Source organism: Anopheles merus, chromosome 2L (assembly GCF_017562075.2).
Source record: "Anopheles merus strain MAF chromosome 2L, AmerM5.1, whole genome shotgun sequence".
Taxonomy (NCBI): domain Eukaryota; kingdom Metazoa; phylum Arthropoda; class Insecta; order Diptera; family Culicidae; genus Anopheles; species Anopheles merus.
This window is the reverse complement of record NC_054083.1, coordinates 27,527,833-27,552,506: the sequence shown is the minus strand read 5'-3', so window position 1 is coordinate 27,552,506 and position 24,674 is coordinate 27,527,833. Positions and strand designations below refer to the sequence as shown.

General features: G+C 44.3%; 1 protein-coding gene across 3 annotated transcripts in view; it reads right to left on the bottom strand.

The window, feature by feature from the left end:
- Window positions 1-24,674, bottom strand: part of LOC121594281 (translation initiation factor IF-2-like) — a 68,633-nt gene that overhangs the window by 6,840 nt on the left and 37,119 nt on the right. For all 3 annotated transcript variants that reach the window (XM_041917378.1, XM_041917379.1, XM_041917380.1), the window contains exon 3: window positions 16,624-16,964. In XM_041917378.1, the coding sequence (XP_041773312.1) occupies window positions 16,624-16,708 (85 nt within the window). In that variant the 5' untranslated portion in view covers window positions 16,709-16,964. The remainder of the gene's footprint in view (window positions 1-16,623; window positions 16,965-24,674) is intronic.

Here is a 24,674-nt window from a genome sequence, read left to right as displayed (position 1 = left end):
GTTGCAGTACCGATCGATGTACTAATTGATGTACATACATCGGTCCCCGGGCGTATTGCAACCATCTTCTGACAGCTCGAGTGAGTGGTTCTTTGCGTTGCAACTGGATCATCTGGTTGTTTGTGTGTCACGCGATTCTGGTTCTTGTTTGTCGTTCTGAGCCGTTGCTTGATCAGCAGGAATGCGATTGCTGCTCCAATCGATTAAAGGTAATTAGTAGAGGGATGCAAAAAGTGAGGTATGCAATTGCATGGTGGTTTGTGCAGCATGCTTGAAACCTGTCAAACCACCGATGAGGATGAATTTTAATTCAATTACCCTCGTCCCCCATGAGGGGTAAGCAAATGTCCGTCCGTCAGTAGTAAAGCGGCGTATGACAGGGTGTGACGCAAAGCTGTACTGTACACCCCCCTAAAAACTACAGGGGGAACCCGGGCCGGGACGACCTCAAAACGAAACACGACCTGCATTTCGTTCGGCCATTTTGGAAGTGGTTTGGTCTTTTAATCATACAACTTTCCATGCTTGGTCTGCCTGCCTGCCTGCCTGCCTGTCTGCCGCTTTCTGCTCATTCTCCCGAGGGATGCATCTTCGATGACACCGGACGAGCGGGCAGCAAAAGCAAGCAGGATTGTGCCAAAATGGTGTGCGGAAAACTGGAGCAACTGTGGAATTCATAACCGGCGGAATCGGTGACAGATTCATCCTAGGGAAAATGGCTATGGCGGCGAGGGACAGGTGGAAATAAGCACACTGTTCGTAGTTTGTACGAGTAGAATCTGTTGGATGTGTGATGTGTTTCGCCCACTATTGGCGTGTGTTCTGGTTTTTGGGATTTTATTTCCCACCCACAACATATCGAGATGAAACATCCATCTTTCGGTAATCAATCAAACCGCTCCCCATAAATGCTGATGAATCACGAATTTGTATAGTACTACTACTATTGGTGGAAAAAGCTCCTCAATGGAAGGCTTTGCGAACGGAACATTCATGTACACAAACACACGCACACACAAACACACCCAGACGAACCTAAATACGCTTTTCATTCGATGGGATGGGAGGCTTTCTTTTGTGGGTCAGCTGCGTCAAAAAGGGGTGTTTTGAAGCGAATGGACGAAACATGGGCGGTTTTGTGGTGAAATCCTCTGTGTGAGATGAATAATGAGCAACTTGTCGGTGACATTTGTTTCGGCGTCAGACTGGAGTTGTTTGGCACGAGGGCGAAAGATAGAAAAATACAATAATACACTAACACTAACATCAGCGGCGACCTCTTTCGGGTATTTCTTTAAACTACTCCGCGCCTGATGTTAATTTACTGTTTTCCGTTTTATTCAAAAGAAAACGTGATTTCTGGGCCGTACTCTTCGATTTGTGGCTGCTTAAACATGCATTGACCCAGCCCTTTGCGTACTGGATCGTGCTGCACCTCAACGGGGCACGAAACAGGGTCACAGCACGTAGTGAAAAAACACGTCCCACGAAAAATCGAACAGCACGCTTATTGGTGTCTTCCGTCACCTCCAACGCTGCCGGGTGCACCGACCACCGACCGGACAAGGTGCGCCTTGAGTCAGCAGCTTTGCATTGCACCGGGGGAAAAGGGGCATGAATTTAGAAATGTTCGAACCTACAAATCTCCCTCTACAAGCGGCAAAAACGGGAGTGGAAATGAACGGATGACGTATTTATGAAGCGGTGATGAACAATCCTTTCGCCCGCTCGTGCTTTGCCCGTCGGTGTGAGTCGGGCTTTTCGGTGCTCTCCTTCTTTTCGAATTCAAATTATAACTCAAACCCTGTCCGCAGTACGTGCCCTGCGTTACTAATCAACTGCGGAAAACGCTGAATCGGAAAACGATGGCGCCTGAGGCTGAGGCTGGTGTTTCATGTTGTTTTGAGAAGGTCAGCGCTGAGCCGTTCCGGGGCGGAAAAGGGGGGGGGGGGAGAAAGGACGCAAAAAACACATGTACACAGCGGGAGGTTCGAGTTGAAATTGCAACGTGCCATCACGTACGGTAAGTACACAGAGGGAAGCATATTTTCTGCACCGGTGTGTCGTATTTACCGGTATTTCGGTATTTTGTACGGCAAAATTATGGCAATCACCCCCTTTCATATCTCCCTAGAGCCATATGGGTGAGAAATGAGTTTTACTAATTGCATTGGGAAGGCTTAGGATGAAATGTTTTACTTATGTTACTTATTTTACTATTTTAACACAATTATTCAGTGTTGTTTGAAGCGTGAGAATACCCCAAGGCTTAATTAAAACGCGATTACTCAATGTTATTGTAACCTAAAACCATTGAAAATGGCTTTGAATAGTTTGTGACTTTTATCGCATATTGAGTTTTCGAAAGCTGCTCAAAACAAATGGCCAGTTCATTTGCTACGTCACGGGAAAGGACTTAGCTTTACAGCGCCATCTGTTGGCAAACCATAAAAAACTCGTATCACAGCCGTCTTTATACATGCATAAGTACAAAATGCTAAACAAAATGCCCGCAATACACATTGTTGATTGAATGATGTACAAATATAACGCATCCACAAAAGGATTACATTCCCTCGCTGTGCGGAACGTGTGAAACAAAGCGACTAAAATACCGATTTCCATCACCTCGCTTGTCTACCGTGCGAATGAAAAAGGTCAATCCAACTATTCGCAATGGTAGTTTGGGAAATTGTTGTTTGCCACCAACCCTCGCTGGCCCCACCGAAAGGTCAGCAAAATGACCAGCGTAATCGATTGCATAGAAAAAAAACCAAACGATCCTTTTATTCTGTACTTTGTTAGCACAACAACCGTTCACCTTCTAGTGCGTGGTGTGGAATATTGTTCGGTTATTTGGTATGTTCGCTATCGTTTTCCACTTCGGGACGAAAATTATTATGTCCGTCTCGGAGTGCAGGTGAATACAGGTTAGTTTGGGCGGGATGTACACCTTGTGATGAATATTTATGTTCACCTCTCCGCGACAGCAAGGCAGGACTGAGTGATGCTGCGTCATCTGCCTGCGCCAAGAAGTTGATCGAGTGGGTTTTTTTTCTTCATCTTGCGCCTCCCAAACACGAAAGTCACTTCACCTTGGACGGGGCAGCAGGTTGAAAGGTTGAGGGCAAATCTCCCCGTTAGAAAGAGTCGCCCCAAGCTGAGATATAGTGAGCCACAGCTGTAATCGATCAATTATAGACCTCCGAGGAACGAAGTTAAAAGACGATCCTTACAGCATATCCCTTAGCGTGCAGGGTGGAGAAATAAATCGAGCGAAGCTTTTCAATTCAATTATGCTCAGCGCGTTCGAGATTGTGCCTGCCTCGTACCAGATTGGTGGTTAAAAATGGAAAGTAATTTAACGGAGCGTTATTTAATTTTGAAAGGACCTGAACGCCGGGTTTCAACCTGTTTTTAACCATCTTCGTTTCGATCGCATATCGTGGGTGGGAATGAGAGACAGGAGGGAGAAGGGATGAATTTATCGAAAACGGTTATTGCTTCATTCGTTAAGCCGTAAGTGCTATTTGGCAGTAGAGTACCCGATAACTTCATTCCCGATCGTCGCACGCAATCGAACCGACTGGCTATGCTGTACTGTGGGCTGTGTTGAGCACGCTACAAGAATGGTGCCCCGGTTCGATATGTGTTCCTGCCATCGTCCATTTGCCAAACGGTGGTACTTTAGACGTTTAGTGCAGCTGTATCAAAACAGCTAGTCGAAGAGGCCGTTTTCTCTACTACCTACCCCGTGGTACAAGCTAACAAAACAAATCGTGTCCTAACGGTAGGAGACCCCCCCACCCGGTGCCGGGGGTTTTCGAGTGCCGCGGCACAATCCACTCCAACCACGCTCGAGTGTGTTCGAGATTATGATTGCCTTATTATTATTAGCTTGCATTAGCATATCAATTTGTGGGTCGTTCGTCCTCGTGCCAGGCCCGTTCATCGACTGTGTGCGTCTATTGGCCGCACAGACACCCACATACACACACACACACAGAAAAGGATCCTGCGGGAGTGCATTCATCGTCACCGGTAGAGAAATAGCTCACCCAGTGTGGAGGGTTGGTGGGGCGGTTAAGTGGGCCAACGTGAAGAAGCGAGCAGGAGGAAAATGGAATTTTTCCAAATATTCTCATCCCGAGTGTGTCTGAAAGCCACCGCCGAGTAAAGCCTTGCCGGTGGTGGGAGGTTTGCGGGAGGAAAGTAGAATATCCGATTAAGCAATGGCATTCCGGGAATGTTTGACTAGAACCACTCAAGCATCTTCGAAGTTTCTCCAACTGGCTGGAAAAGGGGCAAAACCACACGTACGTAGACATAAAGCATGCGGGTTTTGTTCGAACAAACAGAAGGCGTTAAAGGAATTAAAGGTTGAGATTGTGTTGGCTACATACGGTTCAAAAGCGAGTGAAAAATGGATGGATAAGTAGAAACGAAAGAGCAAGAATGCATACTTTAAAGGCGAAGAAAAAACAATCAAAACATCCCTGGTCGGGCTAAGAATCCGGCACGGATTTGTTCGCACGGAGAGATTACCATAAGCTGGGGCACTTTCTTCAAGATACTCTTCTTGTGGATGAATAAATTTTAATATCCTGCAGGTGTTTCGGTTCACAGGATAGTCACTCCGTCGGAGAAAGGTGAAAGAGAAGCGGCCGAAATAATTAAAAAGTTAATCGCTATACGGAATGAGAGTGATGGGTGATACTGGATTAAAACGACAAAGTGAAATTTAACTTAATTTTTCTTTAGATTTTGTTGCGGTCTAGAAATCAGTATCAAGAAAATACAAAAAAAGTGCAATGGCATCGTTTAAATGTCTTGAATTGCTGTAGAGAACCAGCGCCATCAAACACAACAGCCACCACAAACCACTAAATCATTGAACTTACGGAGCACAAGAATACTAAAGCAAGAGCACAACATAGAAACGAACGAGTAAATCGTTTGAGTGGTTGAGCAAAAACATTCTCATGGTTTCGTTTAGCCACCGGGCACAACATTAACTCCACGCGGCACGTGAAAACAACACACAGGGCACACGCACACACGCGCACAGAGGAGAGAGCGATGTATAATCGTGTTTCTGTTTTGTCGTTAATTGGCTGTATCAATCAAAATCACACTTTCGCTCGTGCCTGAGGCAAACGTTTAGTATCAGCCCGGGAGATGGATGGCATTCTTTGCACTGGCATTCAGATGGCATTCCGTAGCAGGAAGTGGATTTATATCGTTCGTAAGCTTTACCGCACATCGTTTTTCGGAGAGGAAAGTTGAAATAGAATGAAAGTTGGCGAGGAATTTTAAAGATTGATGTATTTTCTATGTCTTAAACATATTTCCAAAACATAAAACATTTTTTGGAACTTTAATAACAATTTGTAAATTAAAATAATGTTCCTCTTTCTCTGCATCCTCGTGCCGAACCAACGGAACTCCAACGTTACGAACATAGTTGAACTATAAATTCCAAAACTCAATAGCAATTAGAATTTAGTGTGCAAAGTTTCACCACACGGGGAACCCAGCACCCCATTAATGGCAACACGGGACGAACTCCCCCGGACCCGACTGCATACCATTATGCACTTTTTTCTTGTCCATACTGCCTCGTTAGTTTGGCGAAGCAAATTTGAAACAAATTAACCCTAATGATTATGCATGCCGGAACCAAACCGTTTCGTTTCGGTGGCTGCAGTAGCTTGCAATAAACCGCCCTCGCACATACAGACACACACACACATGCATATTAATGACACCCGGTTGCACTCCACCACTGACATTTGTAGGAGAGTGCAACTTTTTCTTAATAACACCAAACAAAACCATGAAAAAGGAAGCAAAGTTGGAAATAAACGAAATAAATAAAGGCGCAAGTGCTAATCGTCTTCAAGTACGAGCTCCAGTACGCATCGCACATGCAAAGGCGCTTGTGCTATGAACACTCAAAGCTAACCTAGCAAACTGGATAAGAAAAATCAAACACAAACTTTTGGAGAAAAGACGTTGCAAAAGAGTTGAGAGCTCAATCGCCACGGCACTTTGGTTGGCCCGGGAAAAAGAAACGAAGCGGGGGACAAAAGTCTCCGCGTGGCTTGTCGCCGTGAGAAAGTTGTACCGGCGATAGCGATAGCCTACATTTAGGGGCTACTCTTTTTAGAAGCAGGCGGGAAACCTTCAGCCGCATCGCATCGCAGTAGCATATGATATTGTGCTCAAGGGCAGTGTATGATGGAACAACTTCCAGCGTCGCGGTATACGTGTGCCAATAGACTGTGGCTGCAGGACTGTTGTTTGTGACCGGTGTGCGCACTGGTGTGTTTCTTTGTGGCAGCTGCGCTGCTGAACGACATGACCTGGGCCCGCGCTCGGGGCACTGGAGACATTGTTAAAGTTTTGCGTAAGTGTTTTAGATGCTTGCTTAAGGTGAGTGGCTATGTGTGTGTGTGTGTGTGTTAGTTTGAAATGTGAAGGCTAAACTTGTGCTGTCGCACGCTAAACTTGGTTATTGTACAATTAAACAGTGAGCGGAAGTGTAGCAGCCGTTAAGACACAGTATTATGTTTCGCAAAGAGTTTATTAGTTTAGCTTAAATTATTCTTGAGCAAACATATGGTTTTGAGAGTTTCTAAACAGATGGCGCCACTGGTTTCACCTTACCGTTGTTTTGTGCTTAAAGAACGTCTCTTTTGCAATTTTCCTAATGACTTCCCATTCCGTCCATTTTTTATTACAATAAAAAAAAACAAAAAACAAACACTCACGGTTCTCACGTATCACTACCGCCTTCATTAGTGGCGCGTGTTTTTATTTCTGTTCCGTCCACTATTGGACATGGGATTTTTTTTCCGACCAGCCCCATACCCTGGCTGACGTTTTAAGAGCTAGCGGTCATTTTAAAAGCTGAAACTACATCAGATAAACTAACCGACCACCGGCAGGACGGCAGGAAGTTATGGAACCGGGAAAGAGTGGTTTCCGTGTCACTGGACGGCTTTCGCTCGTTGTCTGCGACACGCGACATTAGGAGGCTTCAGCGAAGTACCTTTAAAAAAAAACAACCCATAATGAAGCCCACAGACATATGCTAGTGGCAAAACGGACAGAACGAGGTTGACGGGAAAAAGCCTATGGTGATGGTGAAGAAAGGGAAAACAAATTTAATCTCCAAATAACACACTCGCTCACTAAAGCCACGAAAAGCTAATGTGGTGGCGTAGCGTGGCGGACAGCTACTACCATTCCTGTTCCAGTCCACTCTAGGACTTAATGGGGGATTTTCGGTCGCATAATAATGACCCACGCTTCCACTTTTGAATCCAACATTGCACGCTAGCAGCAGCAGCAGCAAAACGGTCAGTTTGCCAGTGTGCCGTACCGTGAATGACGTTTCGAGATCGCCAGATATAGAAGAGGTGTACACAGTCAGATTAAGGGATAGCGGGCAGCATGAAGAAGGAGCGTGAGGAGAAAGGAAGCAATATTTTATAATTGTACCAACACACACACACACACACACACACACACACACACACACACACACACACACACACACACACACACACACACACACACACACACACACACACACACACACACACACACACACACACACACACACACACACACACACACACACACACACACACACACACACACACACACACACACACACACACACACACACACACACACACACACACACACACACACACCACACACACACACACACACACACACACACACACACACACACACACACACACACACACACACACACACACACACACACACACACACAAATACGCGCGAGTGGCCGTAGTACGTGGTCTTATCTAAATTGAAATCTCCCAAACCGGTGGCTTTTCGATGGTGGCAAGCATGCATATGCTTGGTGAAAGATCTACATAGGCAAAAAGACACGAAACACGGAAAAGTTTCAGCAAAATCCCCCCCTCCAAAAACCATCAACTTCAAGGAAGAACTAGACTAATGGGGCCGGACTACAACAGCCACAGAGCATGGTAGGAACGGCTTGCTGGCCGGAAGAGGACGAGCCACACCGGAGGATAATTCGATAGTTTGGAGGTTATGTAAAAGATCCTAGATAGATGATGGTTTAGCTTTTTATCCGTAGTACGTGCAGGCTGGTCTGTAGTACGCTCAATTTGAGGGACCTTCCCTCAACACTGTTTTTTGGGACTGCAACACTCACAAGGGCCTCGAAGTAGTAGCACCAGCACCAGCAGCAGCAGCACCAGCAGCAACAACACGACAGTAGAGTGATGCAGCCCACATCAAGCACAACATGCACGAACGTAGTAATAATGATCCATCCGTTGCAGAGGAAAAAGCCCATCAAGGATGGGGGTAAAATTGGTCCAGCTTTCCACCATTCTTGCCCACCCGTCACGCCCGATCAGCTCGCGTACACGGTCGGAGTGGTGCGCAAGGTACAAAACGATGGATTTGCAGGGATGGATGTATAAGAAGCTACCAAGCAGCACATAACCATAATCTGCGAGAAAAGCTTCTGATGGTTCTACCGCATCAATCTACCCGGAGGGTGTCCGTGCAGCTTGGTAACGTGCCGGCAGAGTGTTCGGTAATGGGATGTTGTACTACGGCGATGTGGGGTACACACCCGAGCGTAAGACGCAACATGAAGCAGTGTCGGTGGTTTAAGCCAAACGAGAAATATGGAACGATCCAGATAGAGGGTAACCGATAAATCTCGTGTTTCGTCGTGCAGAGTCGGTACACTGGGTTAGAGTGAAAAAGCGCCCGTTCCCGAGCGTCAATTTGTGTATGCCCAAAATAAATTGGGTAGCATGTGAAATAAGTGTTAGTCAAAAAAATGCTGTGTAGATCGAGTGTGTTTGTGTGTGATGAATATAAACAAAACTAAAGGGATTAAGTATGCTACGTTAGGGGCATTTGGAGATGGAGCTTGCTTACTATTTTACTCTCTATGGGTATAGTGATTGAATGAAAAATGAATAATATAATAGGCACATTGGCGAGTATTTAGCTCTAGTTACATAGTATATTTTTCTCTTCAAACTGTAATGCTTCATGCGGCCAAAATGGCAAACTTTGAAGGATCAACTTACTAAAAATTACCGTAGTTGCATCAGTGCTTTTTAAAATAGAATCAAAATACGAACACATTTCACGATGCAGACACGTGAAACAGGGCGAAAGTTATCCTTACCGAAACGGACCAACTAGGCTTAGTTACACCTTTCCCAAAATCCCCTGTCCGCACCCGAGGGCGAAGCAGAAGTTTGACAGAAACTCGTCCTCACGTTCCACTAACTAGTTGTTTGAATTCGTTTAACACTCGTCGTAGCTCTAGCGTGTGTGCATTCTAGCGGGAATGAGCATGTAATGTGCCAGTGAAGGTGCACAGCACCACATGACGGGCGCGTTGGGAGGTTTTCTCTCCCAGGTTCTGCCTACGTGGACTGACCGGAAATGGTGCCAATAAAGCGCGTCCCCGAAACAATCGTATCACACGTACCGGTGCATCGGTAAAAGTGCTGACACACCGCTCGGCGGGGGAAGGTAGAATCTCCGGTTGTGCAGCATTTTATATTGCAAGTGAAAAGTGCACTAAAAGTGAGGAGCGTAAAATGAGGTGAAAAGCCCCTTCTACCATTACCTCACAACCACTTTTGCTGGGTGAAAAAACGGTTCCACCAGTTCGTAGCAGCAAACTTTCGTGGCATGGCAAAAAACTAACCCACCGAGCGCCAATCCGAGCGTGTGTGCGCGTGTGTTTGAAAGCGAACAAGCGCAACCGGGTGGAAAATGGTCGCCAAGGATAAAGGACCAAGGAAAAGGAGGGGGCGAGGAATGGGACAAAAAGTAGAAAGCCCAAAATGCACACCAGAAAGATAACCGTGTGGCTGAGCACTGTAGCAACTGTAGCACACACACACATACAAAGATAAGCAAAAATTTAAATTTACGTACATTAAACATATTTTCCAGCCGAGCGAAAATGAGCTAGGGAAGGGAAGGCGGATGGCGCTAGAACATTAGATATGATGTGCAGAACCATCTGTTAGCTTCACCGGAAGAGGGAATGTGGTGTATGTTTTTCTTACACATGGTGTGCCACTTTTTGATGCTTTTCGTTTAGTTTTCCAAGACTTACCGTTACGTAGAAGGGTATTTTAAATTTATTTAAATTTTTTCAGATGTCCTCAAATTACAGAGCTTACTGGATCGATTTCAGTGAGTAATTGAATGTTATTCTAATAGTATTACGTTATAAAATACATAAAAAGCCTTAAAGAACAACTGCTTATCCTTAATATGCAAAATAGAGCCCTTGTCTCGTACAGTCTCGGGTTAAGCAAATACAGTACAGATAACGCAGCAAAAACTCGACTTATGTGCCCTATGTGCCAGCCCCTTCAGTTTCGAGCCATTCGATACAAATTGCAACCACAAACGAGCGGCACGTTTTTCAGCCCTACAAACGCATTCGTTCTGGGGAGGAAAAAAAGTCCCATAGAACGGTTTGTTTTCCACTTTCGCACGCTGGCACACTGGCAATGCTTCGTCAAATCGATTTAAGATTGCACGAACGATCTTGAGACGCGATGGCACGGCTCTTGGTACTACTGTACGGGTATAGTGTATTATCTCGCACGGCGCAAACGTTTGTGCGCAGAGTGAACGAGCGCACCGAACACACTATCACTGCAGCAGCGAGGAGAAGGGATTTATACCGTGTAGAGGGGGAGGTAAAGGGAGTGTGTAAAACGTGCTCCAATTTCTTGTTGCAATCGGGCATTGTTTTGTCGTGTAAAAATGGCATCTTTTTGGCTGGAACAACGGGTAAAGAATGGTGTTTTTAAAGGGGAACACTTTCCATTCACGGTCACGTTTTTGCGTTTGCATGGAACCAGCGTGCAGCGTAGCTATCGAGCTTGTTGGATGGACGGTTGGTGCTTCATCCTGAGGTGATGGGTTGTTCGTTTTTGGTTCTTGCTGTTGCAGCTTGCTTTGCGAAAAATGCGTCCACTTGCCGGTCACGTTCTGCAGCAGCAATGTGCAATCAATGGCGGGAAATTAATCCGATTTGGGAATGGCGTTTTTTTTATAAATTAAAATAAGTAAGGTTCTACTTATTAATGAAATTCCGTTTTCGGAACAAAAAAAAAACTACAGCAGTATATGTGCAAAAAAGCCGCGTATGAAATTTTCAACAGCAATTTCGTGTGCTACACCATATTCGCAATACTTGTGTGGGATACGGGACTTACCCACAGAAACACACAAAAATGCACACAACGGTGAAAAAAATACCCATTTCCCACTCATTCTATATTAATTGCACACTTGCCGGGAGCAAATGGGTGTGTATATGCTCTTATGGACAGGAAATGAATCGGTAAGGTGCGAGAAGCGTGCGCGAAACAGCAACGTCCTTCTTTCAATCAGGCAGGCAGGTAAGCGTGATACGCCAAAATTAATTATATGCATGTACAGTTTGTTTTCCCATCGTGCTTTCGTTCTTTTAGTTTGTTTGCTTTTCTGTTTATCAACGTTGCTTGTGCGTCCTTTGAGGTTTGATTGTGTGCTGGTGGTGCTGTTTGTTTGTTTGCATATCGTTGGAGGTGAAGCTTTAATTTAAAATTTTACGCACTGTAGGTCATGTAGGGTGGATGTTGAAATTGTACACTATTTAAATATTTGATGATGCGTAATGAAAGAGATTTTTTAAATCAGTAATTGCTGAAACTGAATGCTCATTATAAAATTAACAAAAAAATGCTCATAAGCATGTAAACCTTTTCGTGACGAGTAATTCCAATGAGTTGGGAATAGTTTCAACTAGAGCTTCAGTCTTCATCAGGTCATCAAGCTAGCTTACGTTCAAGGTTTACGCCTTCATGTTGGTGAATGTTTGCATATCATCAGGCAGGATTAAATCCCTTTATCCGAGATGCTTTGGTTTAATTTAACATCTTGCACCAATTATCCCACAACAGCAAAGGCGAGAGCATAATCAAGGAGAAGTGTGTGCACACAAAAAAAAAACTCTCCCCGATATCACCACACAACCAGGCTGCAGACTTTGCTTCTTACGACAAGCATCGATTTAATTTACCGAATGTGTGTATGTGTGTGTGCGACCCTGCAACAGTGTTAATGGAATAGATAATTTTCATGCTTTCGCAACCGTTTGGGCCGTCCTGGCCGAGAGTAGATTACAAACACCCGACATGTCGAAGAAAATTTAAACCGATACTGTGCTCCGTCCTATCTCCAGGTCCATTTGCTACTTATAACCCTCCCTACCAAATCCCCAGCCACTGCTCGGCCACTCAATACCGTAGCCAAATGTGCATGGGGATCTTTATTCAAGCTTACGGCAGCACTTTCCGTTAAACGATGTGGACCAACTAGCAGCAGCAGTAGCAGCAGCAGCAGGAAATGGGAAATGGCATGGACGTTGTTGTCAACGGACGTTTCTATCGGTTGGCTGTTGTTTGCGAGAAATACAAACAGAAGTAGGTCGACTTTTGTAAAGCCATGGTACGGGGGTTTTGGGTGGGTACCGGGAAGTGGCAATTGTTTGGCTCAAAGCTGATTTTGCACTTTATCCACTTTAGTGCAAATCTTTTAAATTGCTGTGGGAAGGTATTGGCGAAGCAAGGTGATACTTATTCGTGTTGCTGCATGCACACCGTTATATTTCTGAAGCGATCAAAGTAATCTACGGCTGAGATAAACTTTGACGCTTTTGCGAGCAGTGCGCCATCTAGCGGAATAAGCATGTGTCATTGCTTGTTTACTAGCGTAATTACTAAGACACGCATTGTGAATGGTTAGATAAACAATTTTAAATTGCATTCGATCGTATTGCGTTTGATTGCAAGGAATAAAACAAAAGATTTAACCTCAATTGCAGAGTGCAATCTTACCCACAGTACTGCACGGGATAAACAGTACAATACACTGTACACATATTCCACCACAAAGCTACTGCTGTCGCAAATCTCATAGATTAACCCATGCCCGCCGCACCAATCTAACCGTTTGTGCGTTTCCTTGTTGTTACTGGCAGCATCGATGTTGTGGTTCTTTCTTCATGCAGACACTACTGCTTGCTGTTATGCCTTTAGTCCATTTTCGAACTCAACTCCAATCCAAATCCACTCCGATCGTGCTTCAAAGCATTTCCGACAGAAACGAACAGAGCTCGTCCAATAAGTCGTCACCAGTACACCACACAAGCGAGCGTACTGGTACGACCGTGGCACAAACAGATGTCATGTCAAAAGCCATAACCATAAATTATCACTTGTCCACGCCATTGGGGTACACATTTCGGGTTGGGCTTTTCAGGGCCCCCGAAGGCACCTCCCCCTCTCCCTGTGTACGCAAAGACAGTGACAGGGAATGTGTGTGTAGATGGCAAAGGCTGGCATGGTCGAGAGGAAGAAAATGTATGCCATTATATCTCCATACTTAATTATTATACAGAGCTTGCCTGGGGCACCAACTCTGCTCCTTTTTTCGTTCGCTTTTCCGAACGCTTTTCAGAGGATCTGTTTGGTGCTGGTTTTTTTTCGAACGAATCTGTATGTTTGTATGTCCTTGTTGGTTGGTGGAATGAAACCGGATCCTGGCCCGGGAAGCCAAATTCTCCGCCTGCGAATCCAAATAGAGAGAAAATGAAACAAAAAAAACCCATCTCAATTTTCCAACCCTTTGCTTCATCTAACGCCCCCTGGTCGGTTGGTTGGTGAGGAAAATTCGACAAAAATTACGCTCAACACAACGCCACACACATTTGTGCAGCTTCACCCAGCCGAGCAAATAATAGGAAGCAGTCCCATTGAATCTTAAACGGTTCGTTACGATCCGAGAGGTTTGTGGGCGGTGTGTCTGCGGGTGGAAGCGTCAAAGGCTTCCCATCCGCGCCCTTGGCCTGCCAGCATCTGCGGATTTGTACGGGGCGAATAGACCCGACAGCCGGCTGGAGGAAGTCGGATTGCCATTGCTGCACAATGTTGTCCTGTTGCATGTATGAATGTGCATACACATTTTGGCCAGACAGCATGGATGGTTTGGAATACGGCTGTCAGGCTGGTGTAAGCGTTTCCTTCCTCTCCGTGATCGCTTTACTATTCACATTCCTTTTTATGCCCCTTCTGGCTGCCATATCAATATCGTTGTATGGCTGTTCTAAAAAAAAAAGGAAGCGAAAATTTCAAGACTGAATCTGTGTGGTATGGGACCGATACAACGGTAACCGTTTGTCAGCGAACGCTTTGCTTTGCTCAACCAACCCAACGGCCCAACGGCATGATACCGCAGAATGATTGTTCGTCAGTAGTTGCTTTTTGCATTACATTAACCAAAAGGAAAAGGGGTGAAATGCTTCTTATCCACTGGTTTTGGCTTTTTGCGGAAGCTTTCCATTTGTGCTTGACCGTGGAAAATGGGTTAGTAAAGGCGTGTAGTTAAGGCTCTGTCTGGGACGAAGCAGACAGTTGAGATGGTATGTGTTGGATGGCGGTGTGGACGGGAAATGTTCAAAATGTTTGCAAGTGAGATGGGTTTCGGTATGCTGTCAAATATTTTGGAGAGTGTATCCACGGGGCCACACACAAACTAATTGAGAGTGAAATAATTACGGAGATAACTGTATTAGCGATGCGGTGGAAATGGTTTGCTGGTTACAGCTTGTATTTAGCTGTGTTACACATAATTATACATTTCATGTCGGTGAAATTCAATCTGTTTTAAAGATGTTTTTAATTGGAATGAAAGAAGAATCATTAAATCATTTCAAAATAATACAACTAGGTTAATATTCAATATCGCATAACGATTCTATAAGAAATATCAAGAATTTCGTACCATTGTCAATCGAATTTTGACGCATTTTTTGGTCAAACATTCGCAACTTATTCTTAGAATAACATCTACTGTTTTCGATTGATGTTTCCCAGATTTCAGGTGAATGTTTTTATTTGTGATGTTCTGGTTAGCTAGATTATGCGCCATCCGATCAGAACAGAAACAAATTCAAAAGAACAATGTCTGAGTTAAACAACGCGAGATTTTTGAACTACTAAGTACGTTTTTACAGGTGCTGTTGAGACGTTATCAGCTGCACTCTTTCTTTCGCCCGGAATATGCATATTATCCGGGCGCTGTGTGGCTCGTTTTGGAATCACAGCTTTGTTCACTCTCCTTCTCTGTAATTGGTCTCTCAGCAACTCTCAGCAGAGCGTATTTCAGCGGGAAGAAAGAGCGAGCGCATATTGCCGAAGCGGCATTGTATGTGAGGATCGGAAAGAGAGTGAACGATCGTGAGCCAATGAAACGCTCTCATCGCTCACTTATCTTAAACTGTGTTCTCGGCAGAAAGCTAATGCAAAATGCAAGCGCCCAGAGTGTTAAATAAAAAACAAGCGCTATCTTTGCCACGATCGAGAATTTTCGTATAATCGAGGATCGTTGGCCCGATCGGAATCGGCACGGCTATCCACACGAAACCACTACAATGTTGTTCTCTAGCGGGATTCACTGGAAGCCTGTGCTGGGGTAGCGGTTCGATTGTTAATATTTAGTAGTAGCGACATCTGACAGTAAAACGCAGTAAGTTCATAGTACACTTAACACAAACATTCACATCAGGGGTTAACATTAACATCAGTTTGTATACAAATGCTGATAAATGAGTCTAAAACATAATAGCAATTATATATAATAATGATAACAATTATAAATGTCCATCATCATTTCCCCCCTACCTCATCCCGATGGGGCACAGAAAGGCAGACAGGTATCACGAAATTCGTTACCGGTTCGCCGTTACATTGCAGCCAATAAAACAAGTTAAACTTCGCCACAAACTTTCCCTCCTCCATATCAAACATGACTCGAGGGGGGGTTAGTGTGTAGGCGGGGTAAATGGTAAATGATTTTTAGCTTCGGTGTAAAGAGAAAAAAAACCTCCCGTGGCCACCCGCCGACCCGAAAATGGATCAAACTGTGAGGTTGATTGGCTTTCCAACCTGGAAATGGTTCACCCCGTGCGTGTGTTTGTGTGTCTGTCGGTGGATGTTTGCATGGTATGGAAAGTTTTTCTCTTACTTCCACTCGGCTTCCCTTCCCAGTTGCAACCCAGTTCCATCCACACGGAAACCTCATTTCATGGATCATTAGAAGGCAATAAATAAAAGTGGCAAATTTCTGTCAACCTTTCGTGTGGTGGTAAGGAGGAAGGGGCGGTGGGAGAGGGTCCTACGTGAAGTAAACCGTGCTACAAAGTAAGCTACCCGACGCCCCAAATATTTGTCCGATTCCTCACGAACGGTATTGGGCGGGTAAAATGTTGTCATGTTTCACGTAGAACGGTGTGATAGTGTTTGTTTGCTAGTGGGAAGGTGGTAGTTGTTAGAATGTACTTTCTTCTGCTATATTTTATTGAATTGTGTCACCCCTCCTCTCCCCAAAGGATGAATGGAGTTTGGATATGGAAAGTTTGAAAGCAAAAACCGGGTGTGGGAAATGCTGTATTTGTCTGTGTCTTAGTGGATAGAAAAACACCCCCCCCCCCAGTTCACAAATACTCACTTGTGTAGGGCAGCGGTAGGGCTAGTGTGAAGAGCAGCTGAAAAATTAACCCACAGTAAAGGGTTTTTATCCGAGAGAGTTCCATCGTGCGGTACGGCAAAGGAGCTGTGCCGCCTGGCTGTGCGGATAAGTTTCAAAGGGGGAAGCGTACGGAAGATTTGATTGACGCTGCTACTGCTGACGCTTGCCCTTGCCAGAGCGGAGGTTCCGGTGTAATAACGAAATCGACAGTCCGTGGACCGGAAGACGCACCGTACACCGCCCTACCGGGATGCTACGATCCGTGACGGAAACTCTTACCCTTCCGCTTTGCCACAGCTATCCCGCACGAGAGTGTAGATCTGTAAAAAGAAGACAAAATAAGAGTACATGAGAAAAAGTGATAAAGGATGAGGAAGAGACATTTGAAGAAGAAGCAACAAAAAAAAAAAAACACGCACAACACACACAACAACACATTACAACGGAACGACTTCACCGGAGCTGTCAGAGCAGGCAGAGGAAGCAGAGATAGTAATAAAATATAATTAATTAAATTACAGCGGAAATCCTGCTACGTTTTTATGGCAACGACGAGCGAATGATCGACCCTGTTGTGCTGGGTGGTGGTGGTGGCGAACGCATAAATCGTGCAGCAGAGCTCGTATCCGCGTCCACGAAACGTCGGTGCGTCAAAGACTGGTATGTGTAGCAAAAGTGGCACAGATTTCGTGCGGCACGTATTTTCAACAAGTTGATACAAGTTGAGTTGTGTCTATATATTTTTTGCTCCTGTCTCTTCTACTCTTTTTGGAGTAAAACAGAGGATTTGGAGAGGTTTTTTTTTACTATATTGATCGCACTTTGCGCACGAGACAATATTGGACGACAAAGCAATTCGGAATGATTTACGAAACCATTTACCACACTGCGGCAGATGATGTATGAAGAAAAGTTTAGAGGTTGTGTGTGTATGTGTGTGTGTGTGTGAGAGTGTGTGCCGGAATAGCTTTGCTGGGTTATTATTTGGTTCAACAATTATGAAAACGGTACAGAGATTATGATTTAATGTTCTTTTTCAAGGATTTCTTTGGCATTTTTCAACAGCTTCATTCAAATGTTTGAAAATAGATTCTAATAAATGAATTTATCTGTTAACTTATCGTACATCAAGCCACAAAAAAATGGCTCTCAAATTATTCCTTCAATTAACGCGAAAAAGCAGACGACCGGTTGTAAAACAGAAGTAAATTCAATATAAAATGTAATTGAAGGCAATTTGAAAGCAAAACACAGAGAGAGAGAGAGAAAGAGAGAGAGAGCGAGAGAGAGAAAGAGAGAGAGGAAATGCCCGCAGCGAGGTGACAGTTCACTTCTTCCGTCAGCCATACTTTTTATACCTCTGACCATCATACGAAATCGTCAAAGCAATGAACGGGCTTTTTTGCCTTTTGTTTCGTTCAATATTTATCTTTCAGACCCGACAATTTCGGTTCGACGCCTGGGGACGTAATAACTGCAAAACCGGGTAAAATGAGCGTTTATGTGTACACAACAGTACACACAGAAACGGTAGATAAAAAGCACACACACACAAACAAGGGAAGCACAAACGTTCCTAAACAAAGAAGTGACAAAATTACGACGTTAGCAGCGCGTTTTTTTGTGTAGTTACTTCGTTTACCATTTTTCTCCTGCAGCGATTTTGATGGATAATAAAACGATGGTGAGCGGTCGGTGTTGTTATTACCCACAACCGCGGGTGGTAAAAGAAGCACAGCAATTGCATAAAATTATTGTAATGGTTGGTGTTTTATTGCGTACTAATTGAACGATTGACAGATTAGTAATTTTGAGGGAATGGTTGAATAAATGCATAACAATGATCATAAATTCGGCTTAGGAGGCTGTCGCGTTTGTGTGTGTCCGCGACTAAACAAGTCATGCAAAACCGTTCCCTTCGCTGAACTACTAATAATGAAGCTCGCGCTAATGTGCATGTAGTTTGCTTTCGGTGGATTATGTTTACGATAGAATCACGCCCCACTCCCCGCTGCCCATAGCCCAAATCAAATGGTTGTTTCATGAGAAAAAAAAAAACACAAACAACAACATCAGACCACCAAAATCGATAAAATTATGGCAGCGGCTAAATGGAGGCGCGCCCTATCATTCGCTTGTCACGTTTCGTTGCGCCAGTAAACCGAGATTGATGAGTGAGCATGGGCTTGGGTGGGCCCTGTTCGATGGAATCGATCGTGGTGGTCGGGAGGGTGAACATAATTGATATTTGATAAGAAATAATTTGTATCATCGCTTCGTTCGTTCTGGCGATAGAGGCAAAATCAGTGGTAAAGACGAAGCGGGGAAAAATATTCTTCAGTGTGTTAGTGTAAGTGAAGATAAGTAATGTAGCTTGGATACGTGATTTCATTAGAGAAATGTAATGAAAAAAGTATATATAATGATTGAATTACATGTTTTTTTTGCCCATAAATCATGTGTACAATCACAACATTGCATTGCATTTTTGGGGAATTTTCCTCCGGGCTGAAATATTACATTCCACGTCTTTTTTAGTGCTTCCGGTAGTAATATCTGCTCGCATCGCTAAAATACCAATCGATGGGATCGAATGCTCTTCCTTACTTGCACGAAACAAAATACACGTCCTTTCGCGTACGACGTATCGGTTCCGCGTTTGTTCTTCCTGCCCAATGGAAGCGCCAGGTCGTTGTCTCCACCGAAGATGTGGCTGCGTACGAGAGGGGCGAAATTATCAAATAAAAAAAGGTAGCCTTCTGCGTTCACCCCAACTCGTTCACCCCAACCCGTTGCTATGCGGTGTGGTGAGCATGTTATGAGCCCTTTTTGCTGTTCTTTTCGTTCAGCATTAAATAAGATTTCTACCGGCGCGTTCTACCCACCTAAGAAACACAAAGGAAAATCCCCCCAAAAACGCATGTGTGCTCGCTTGCGTCGTGACAAGCGTGGAATTGATTTTCCTTTGAAGCGATGAGCGACCGACATTTGGAAGCCTAATGACCGGAATTTGCTCCAGCTCGCAGTTCCGTCCAAGCGGGCGCGCGCCCGCGGGGTTCGATCGTTGTGTTTGCGTTACCGATTGGTCGTGATTTGTGCTATAGCCGACCGGAAATTGGTGGTAATATTTTTCCGTCCGACTTGCAGGATGGGGTTCCGATCGTACTATCGCCCCCCACCTCCTCTACACTGGAAAAATAGAGAGGGAGCGAGTGCGAGGTCATGTTTTGGGAGGTCTTGTTACGATGATGAATGGAAGTCGGGGCTAATATGCCTGGCACGAACGTTGCGTGCCGTCAGCTGAAGCGCCTATTGATAAGCTGTTTTATGGGGTCAATAAATTGATAAGGAATTTTATTAAGCACCCGAAACGGTTTGCTTGCATGTCTATTCGTGGCTGTTTAATGGCCGAAGCATATATGCAGGTCGCAACAAATGAGAGTTGTGTCTCGTTCATGGAGCGAGTAATTAATGTACGCAATCAATACGCCTAAAAAGAATAAATTTAGATTAATAAGGACTAAATTCTTTTACCAAGATATGGAAACTGTTTTTTTAAATCACCATTTTCTTTATGCTTTTGTAATGTACATTCTGCATTATCATCCCGTAGATGTAAAAGGCAGCATAAATTATGCTCAAAGGAATAAACCAACGAAGCCACCATGTACCGAAAATATAATCATATGCTTTACAGCTACAAGAATGTTGCTGAAAGCAAGGAAGAACACACATTAATTCCGTAGCAAAAACACCCGAAACACAAGGTTCCATAATTTGAAAGGAAAAGCAGCAAAGGAAACACTTTCCCGACCGGAAGTGCACTCAAGCGTAGCAGTTGCAAGTGCAACAGTGCTGCTGCTGCTGCTGTTTCGGCTACAGCGTTGGGTTCTTTGTTACATTAAGCTTGTACAAGAATTCGGTAGGAAAAGTGAAGAAAAAAAAAACGACCCAAGTCTGAACCACAATACTAGGGTAGATAGGGAGGATTGAAATGAACAAAAAAGAACGAAAAAGGGCACACACAAAAAACAGCATAAAACACACTGCAGCACACAAAGCCAACATCTTGATAGCTTTTGTAAAATTTTGCTCGTACCGGAAGGATGTTGGGAAATACATGGACTTTTGTGTTTTATTTTTTTATACATTCACTTTTAACTGCAGGGAGCTGGATTGCTTTTTATTTTGCACAGAAAAAGGGATAGAGATAGAGGGGTGATGAAAAGCAATATTACAAAGCGCTCGTTTGATGCTGTTGAATTTACAGAGAGAAATGGAGAGTGCTCAACTTAGAGGCTGCTTGAACGCGCTGTGTGCGTCTGTCTACCGCCGAGTGGTAGAAAAGTAAGGTTTTGTAAAGAGTTTGCTGCCACCCGTGTGCTGCCAGACTGGAGTGACTCTTCGCTCGAGGATGTTTTGAAGAATTGTTGTCAGGTTGTTCATCTGAACGCCTGCAAATTGTTGAGATGGGAAGGAGTAATTTTTAATGCAATTGTTTTTGTTGTGCCTCAAGCACAGTATAATTGATTAAGCAGCCTGCACAAACAGGTGCATGTGATTCAATTTACTTTCAATTGAATTGTTAAGAAATTTGTAGTTTAAAAAATCTCTCCTTCGGACGGTAGCGTTTTATTGGAGCTCCAGTGAAGTGCTAAGCAAACACACCAGTTTCTGTAATCAAGCGACGTTTGTTTCTGGAACCCAATTATTGTAAATCTTTCATTCTTACTGCTATAGCCTTTCGAGCAAAAACAACCACCATCACGCCAAAAGGTAACAGTTTAGCCAACGGGGGTCGTTTCGATTCAATTGAACGGTAAAATTGTAAATCGCATCAGCAATCGCCTGCAACATGGAATGATCGATGGGGAATGATCTCAGATACTGAGCAGCCTCAGCAGCACAAAAACAAAAAATCACGGCCTACCCCTTGCGGCTGGAACGTTTTTTTTGTTGGGTGGTGCGACCCAAATAACGAATGGAGACGCCTGGTGGCGGGTGAATGGCACGTTGACAAATGGTGACAGAAGGTGGAGTTGAGGCGTCCCAGCTGCGTCGATTACACAGCACGTACGGGATGTGAGGTTGATAAATTGGAAAATTATGCTTCCGTCCAGTTCGTTTTGCCGTTTTTGTGCTTGGTTCACGTCACTGGATTAAAACAGCGTTTTTTTGGCATTCTGGCACGATTGTGTAATTAGTGATGGAATGAACTTTAGGTTGTAAAATGGTGGGGAAATCGGCCATGCTATATTATAATACAAAAGAAGGAGAAAATGTGCGTTTTTCATTCAACAAATTTTACAAAAATAACACTGAAATATTCCTTTTTTATAATCCTTTTTTTTACAAAAATAGTAAAGTGAATATAAATATCATTATCTCCTCAGAAAACGGATATTTACACTAGCTGCCCCTTTCTGTTGTTAATAATAATTTATCACTCAGGGTTTGGTTTTACTTTTTACATTCTCCCTTTTATCCTTTCGCCACCGCGACGGATAACGCGCTATGAAACTATATCTTTCCCGTTATGGGAAAACAAAAGCTGCACTACGAAACACAATAAAAAGAAAGAAAAAGTGTGAAGTAGAAACAAAAAAAAAGCACGCAAAACTATCGCCCAGTTTATTTATTTCCCTGCTGTCAAACGTCAAGTGACACTTCTTCCGGTCTGTCACCCCTTTGCAGTGGTGTTTTTTTTTCTGTAAGCCCAACGCACGCCACTGTCAGTAGACAGGGGACAGAAAGTGGTTACGGGTAGTGCTTCTTTTCCGTTTCCATTCGCATCACGCTAGTCCCGCGGCTCATTGTTTGCGATTTCCACGATAGTTTTTAGCTTCACTGTGTGCTGCCCGCTTTCCCATCAATGACAATTGTGTCCTACCATTTGGTCCTACCAACCGTCCCCTTCCCCTCCTAGGACACACTTTTTTGTTTTGGTGACACAAATCGTGTGCGGTGCATTGTACTCTCGGGTCGTGTATCCTTAATCCACACGCCGGAACGCCAAGCGGATGCTCTTGGTTGGGGTTTTGCTATTATTTTCCGCTACCTTTCTACAGAGCAAACCCAAATAGAGTGGGACAGGAAATTGGGTTGGAAAATCGAATCCTTCATAAAAGCTTTGCACAACACAACGACAAAAAACCCCCGAACTGTGGTATCATGGTGACATCGTGCGACAATCGATGGGCGTGCAAAATCCGTGGATGCCATTTTTTGTTTTTTATTTTTTAGTTTGTGCACAAAACCCTTCGAGCGATGTAGCGCACTAAAGAATGTATAAATTAAGCTTCACACCAGTGTTGGAGTGTCTAGCGAATTGCTTTTGTCTAGCGTATGGCATCTTGCTTTCGTTTTGCTTTTGTTTTGCCAAAATATAAATGCCATTAGTTTTCTGTCCATCACAACTTCGAAGCTGGGCTCGAAACAATAGCGACAATGTGGGTTTTGTTTGCACACACACACACACACAATTGTTCGCACCCGGAAGCAGCTCCGGGAAGAATAGGAAAAACAAAACAAATGAGAGATGAGAAATTTAATGGCGTACGAAGGATTGTGTTTTATTGTTTTCATTCCCGAGGAACAGGGGAAGTGGCTCTTTGTTTTGTCTTTGAATCGTGGAGCTATTTTTATGGGCTAATATTTGTGTCCAAACTGGCGCTGGTAGTGTTCGTGAGACCATATTTTTAATTAGTGCAGCATCGGAATGACAAAATTATCATTTTACGCTTCATTTAAAATCTTATGGTCCAATGCGATGAAAAGCATTTTAAAATGGGTATGAATAGTAATAAAACGTACATAAATTATTGTTATAAATTTCAGAGCATTAGTTTGAAAAGCATCACAACGAAAGGACGCTATACGTGTTAAACTTTAGTGTTTTAAATTTTTACTTCTCATTCCTACCGTTGGCAAGCTTTAGATGGAACTTTTGCCATTTTTGTCAGTATAATAAAAACACAAACTATTAAAACACCCCTCTGCCCCTCCCGTCAGGGGCAGCCAAATGAAGATAAATTCTACAGGCACCTACAGTGTGGACTTGTGGCGGAAATGATGAGAAATATAATTCTTTGCTAGTATCACACCATCCACAAGGGGAAAGGAGCTACTACCTCTATCTCTGCCCTGAGTTACGTTGTAAAAGTTTATAAAACGCAACCATAACGGATGACTGCCGGTGTGAAAAGTTCGTGTAAACATTCTCATCTCTTGGGGGGGGGGGGGGGTGACTACCGTTTTGCCAAGATTCACTGGCCTTGGATGAAGTTTAAACCTCGGAAGTTAGCAAAAGGGGAAGCCACCTCCACCTTAGCGAAGAAGCTAACAAGCTTAGCCCGGCTTATCGTAAAGCAAAACGACCCAAACGAGTAAGACAAAGCGATGGGGATATGCGCTCCCTCAGTAGGCGAGGTCGCACACCGGCTGGACGAAGAGCTTCGCACGCAAAGAGACAAAAGCGTATAGCGCGACTCCTGGCGGTGGGCGCACACACTAACTTTTCACGCTGCCCGGCAATGCCCGACGTTAACGGAGCGTAAAATCCTAAACAAATCCTGTCCTTTCCACCCACTGGTGGTGGTGGTGGTGGTGAAGGTTGAGGAGAGTTCTTGAACTGCTGGTTTCCTTTCTTTTCCTTCCTTTGCGCGAAAGCTATCTAAAGACAGACCCACCCACCCCCGGAAGCGGAACTGGAAGAGTTCTCCAAGACATTCGCGAAGGTAGGAAGTGTGGACCAATTTTTCTACACACGCAAACCGTTCCCGCCAGCCGTTGTGCTGCTCGAAAAGACTTTTCTTTGTCCTGTTGGGAAACTCCATGCGCTTCCTTCCCTAGTGTCCTCCCCATTGTGACATTCTTATGCCGGCCGCCGGCTATACGCATGTGTGTGTGTGTGAGTGTGTGAGTGTGTGTGAGTGTGTGTGTGACACACAATCATGCGCAGTATTGTTTCGATGCCAGAAGCGCCAATGGGTGTGGGTCGAGTGAAAGTGTCGCCTTTCCCTTGTCCCGCT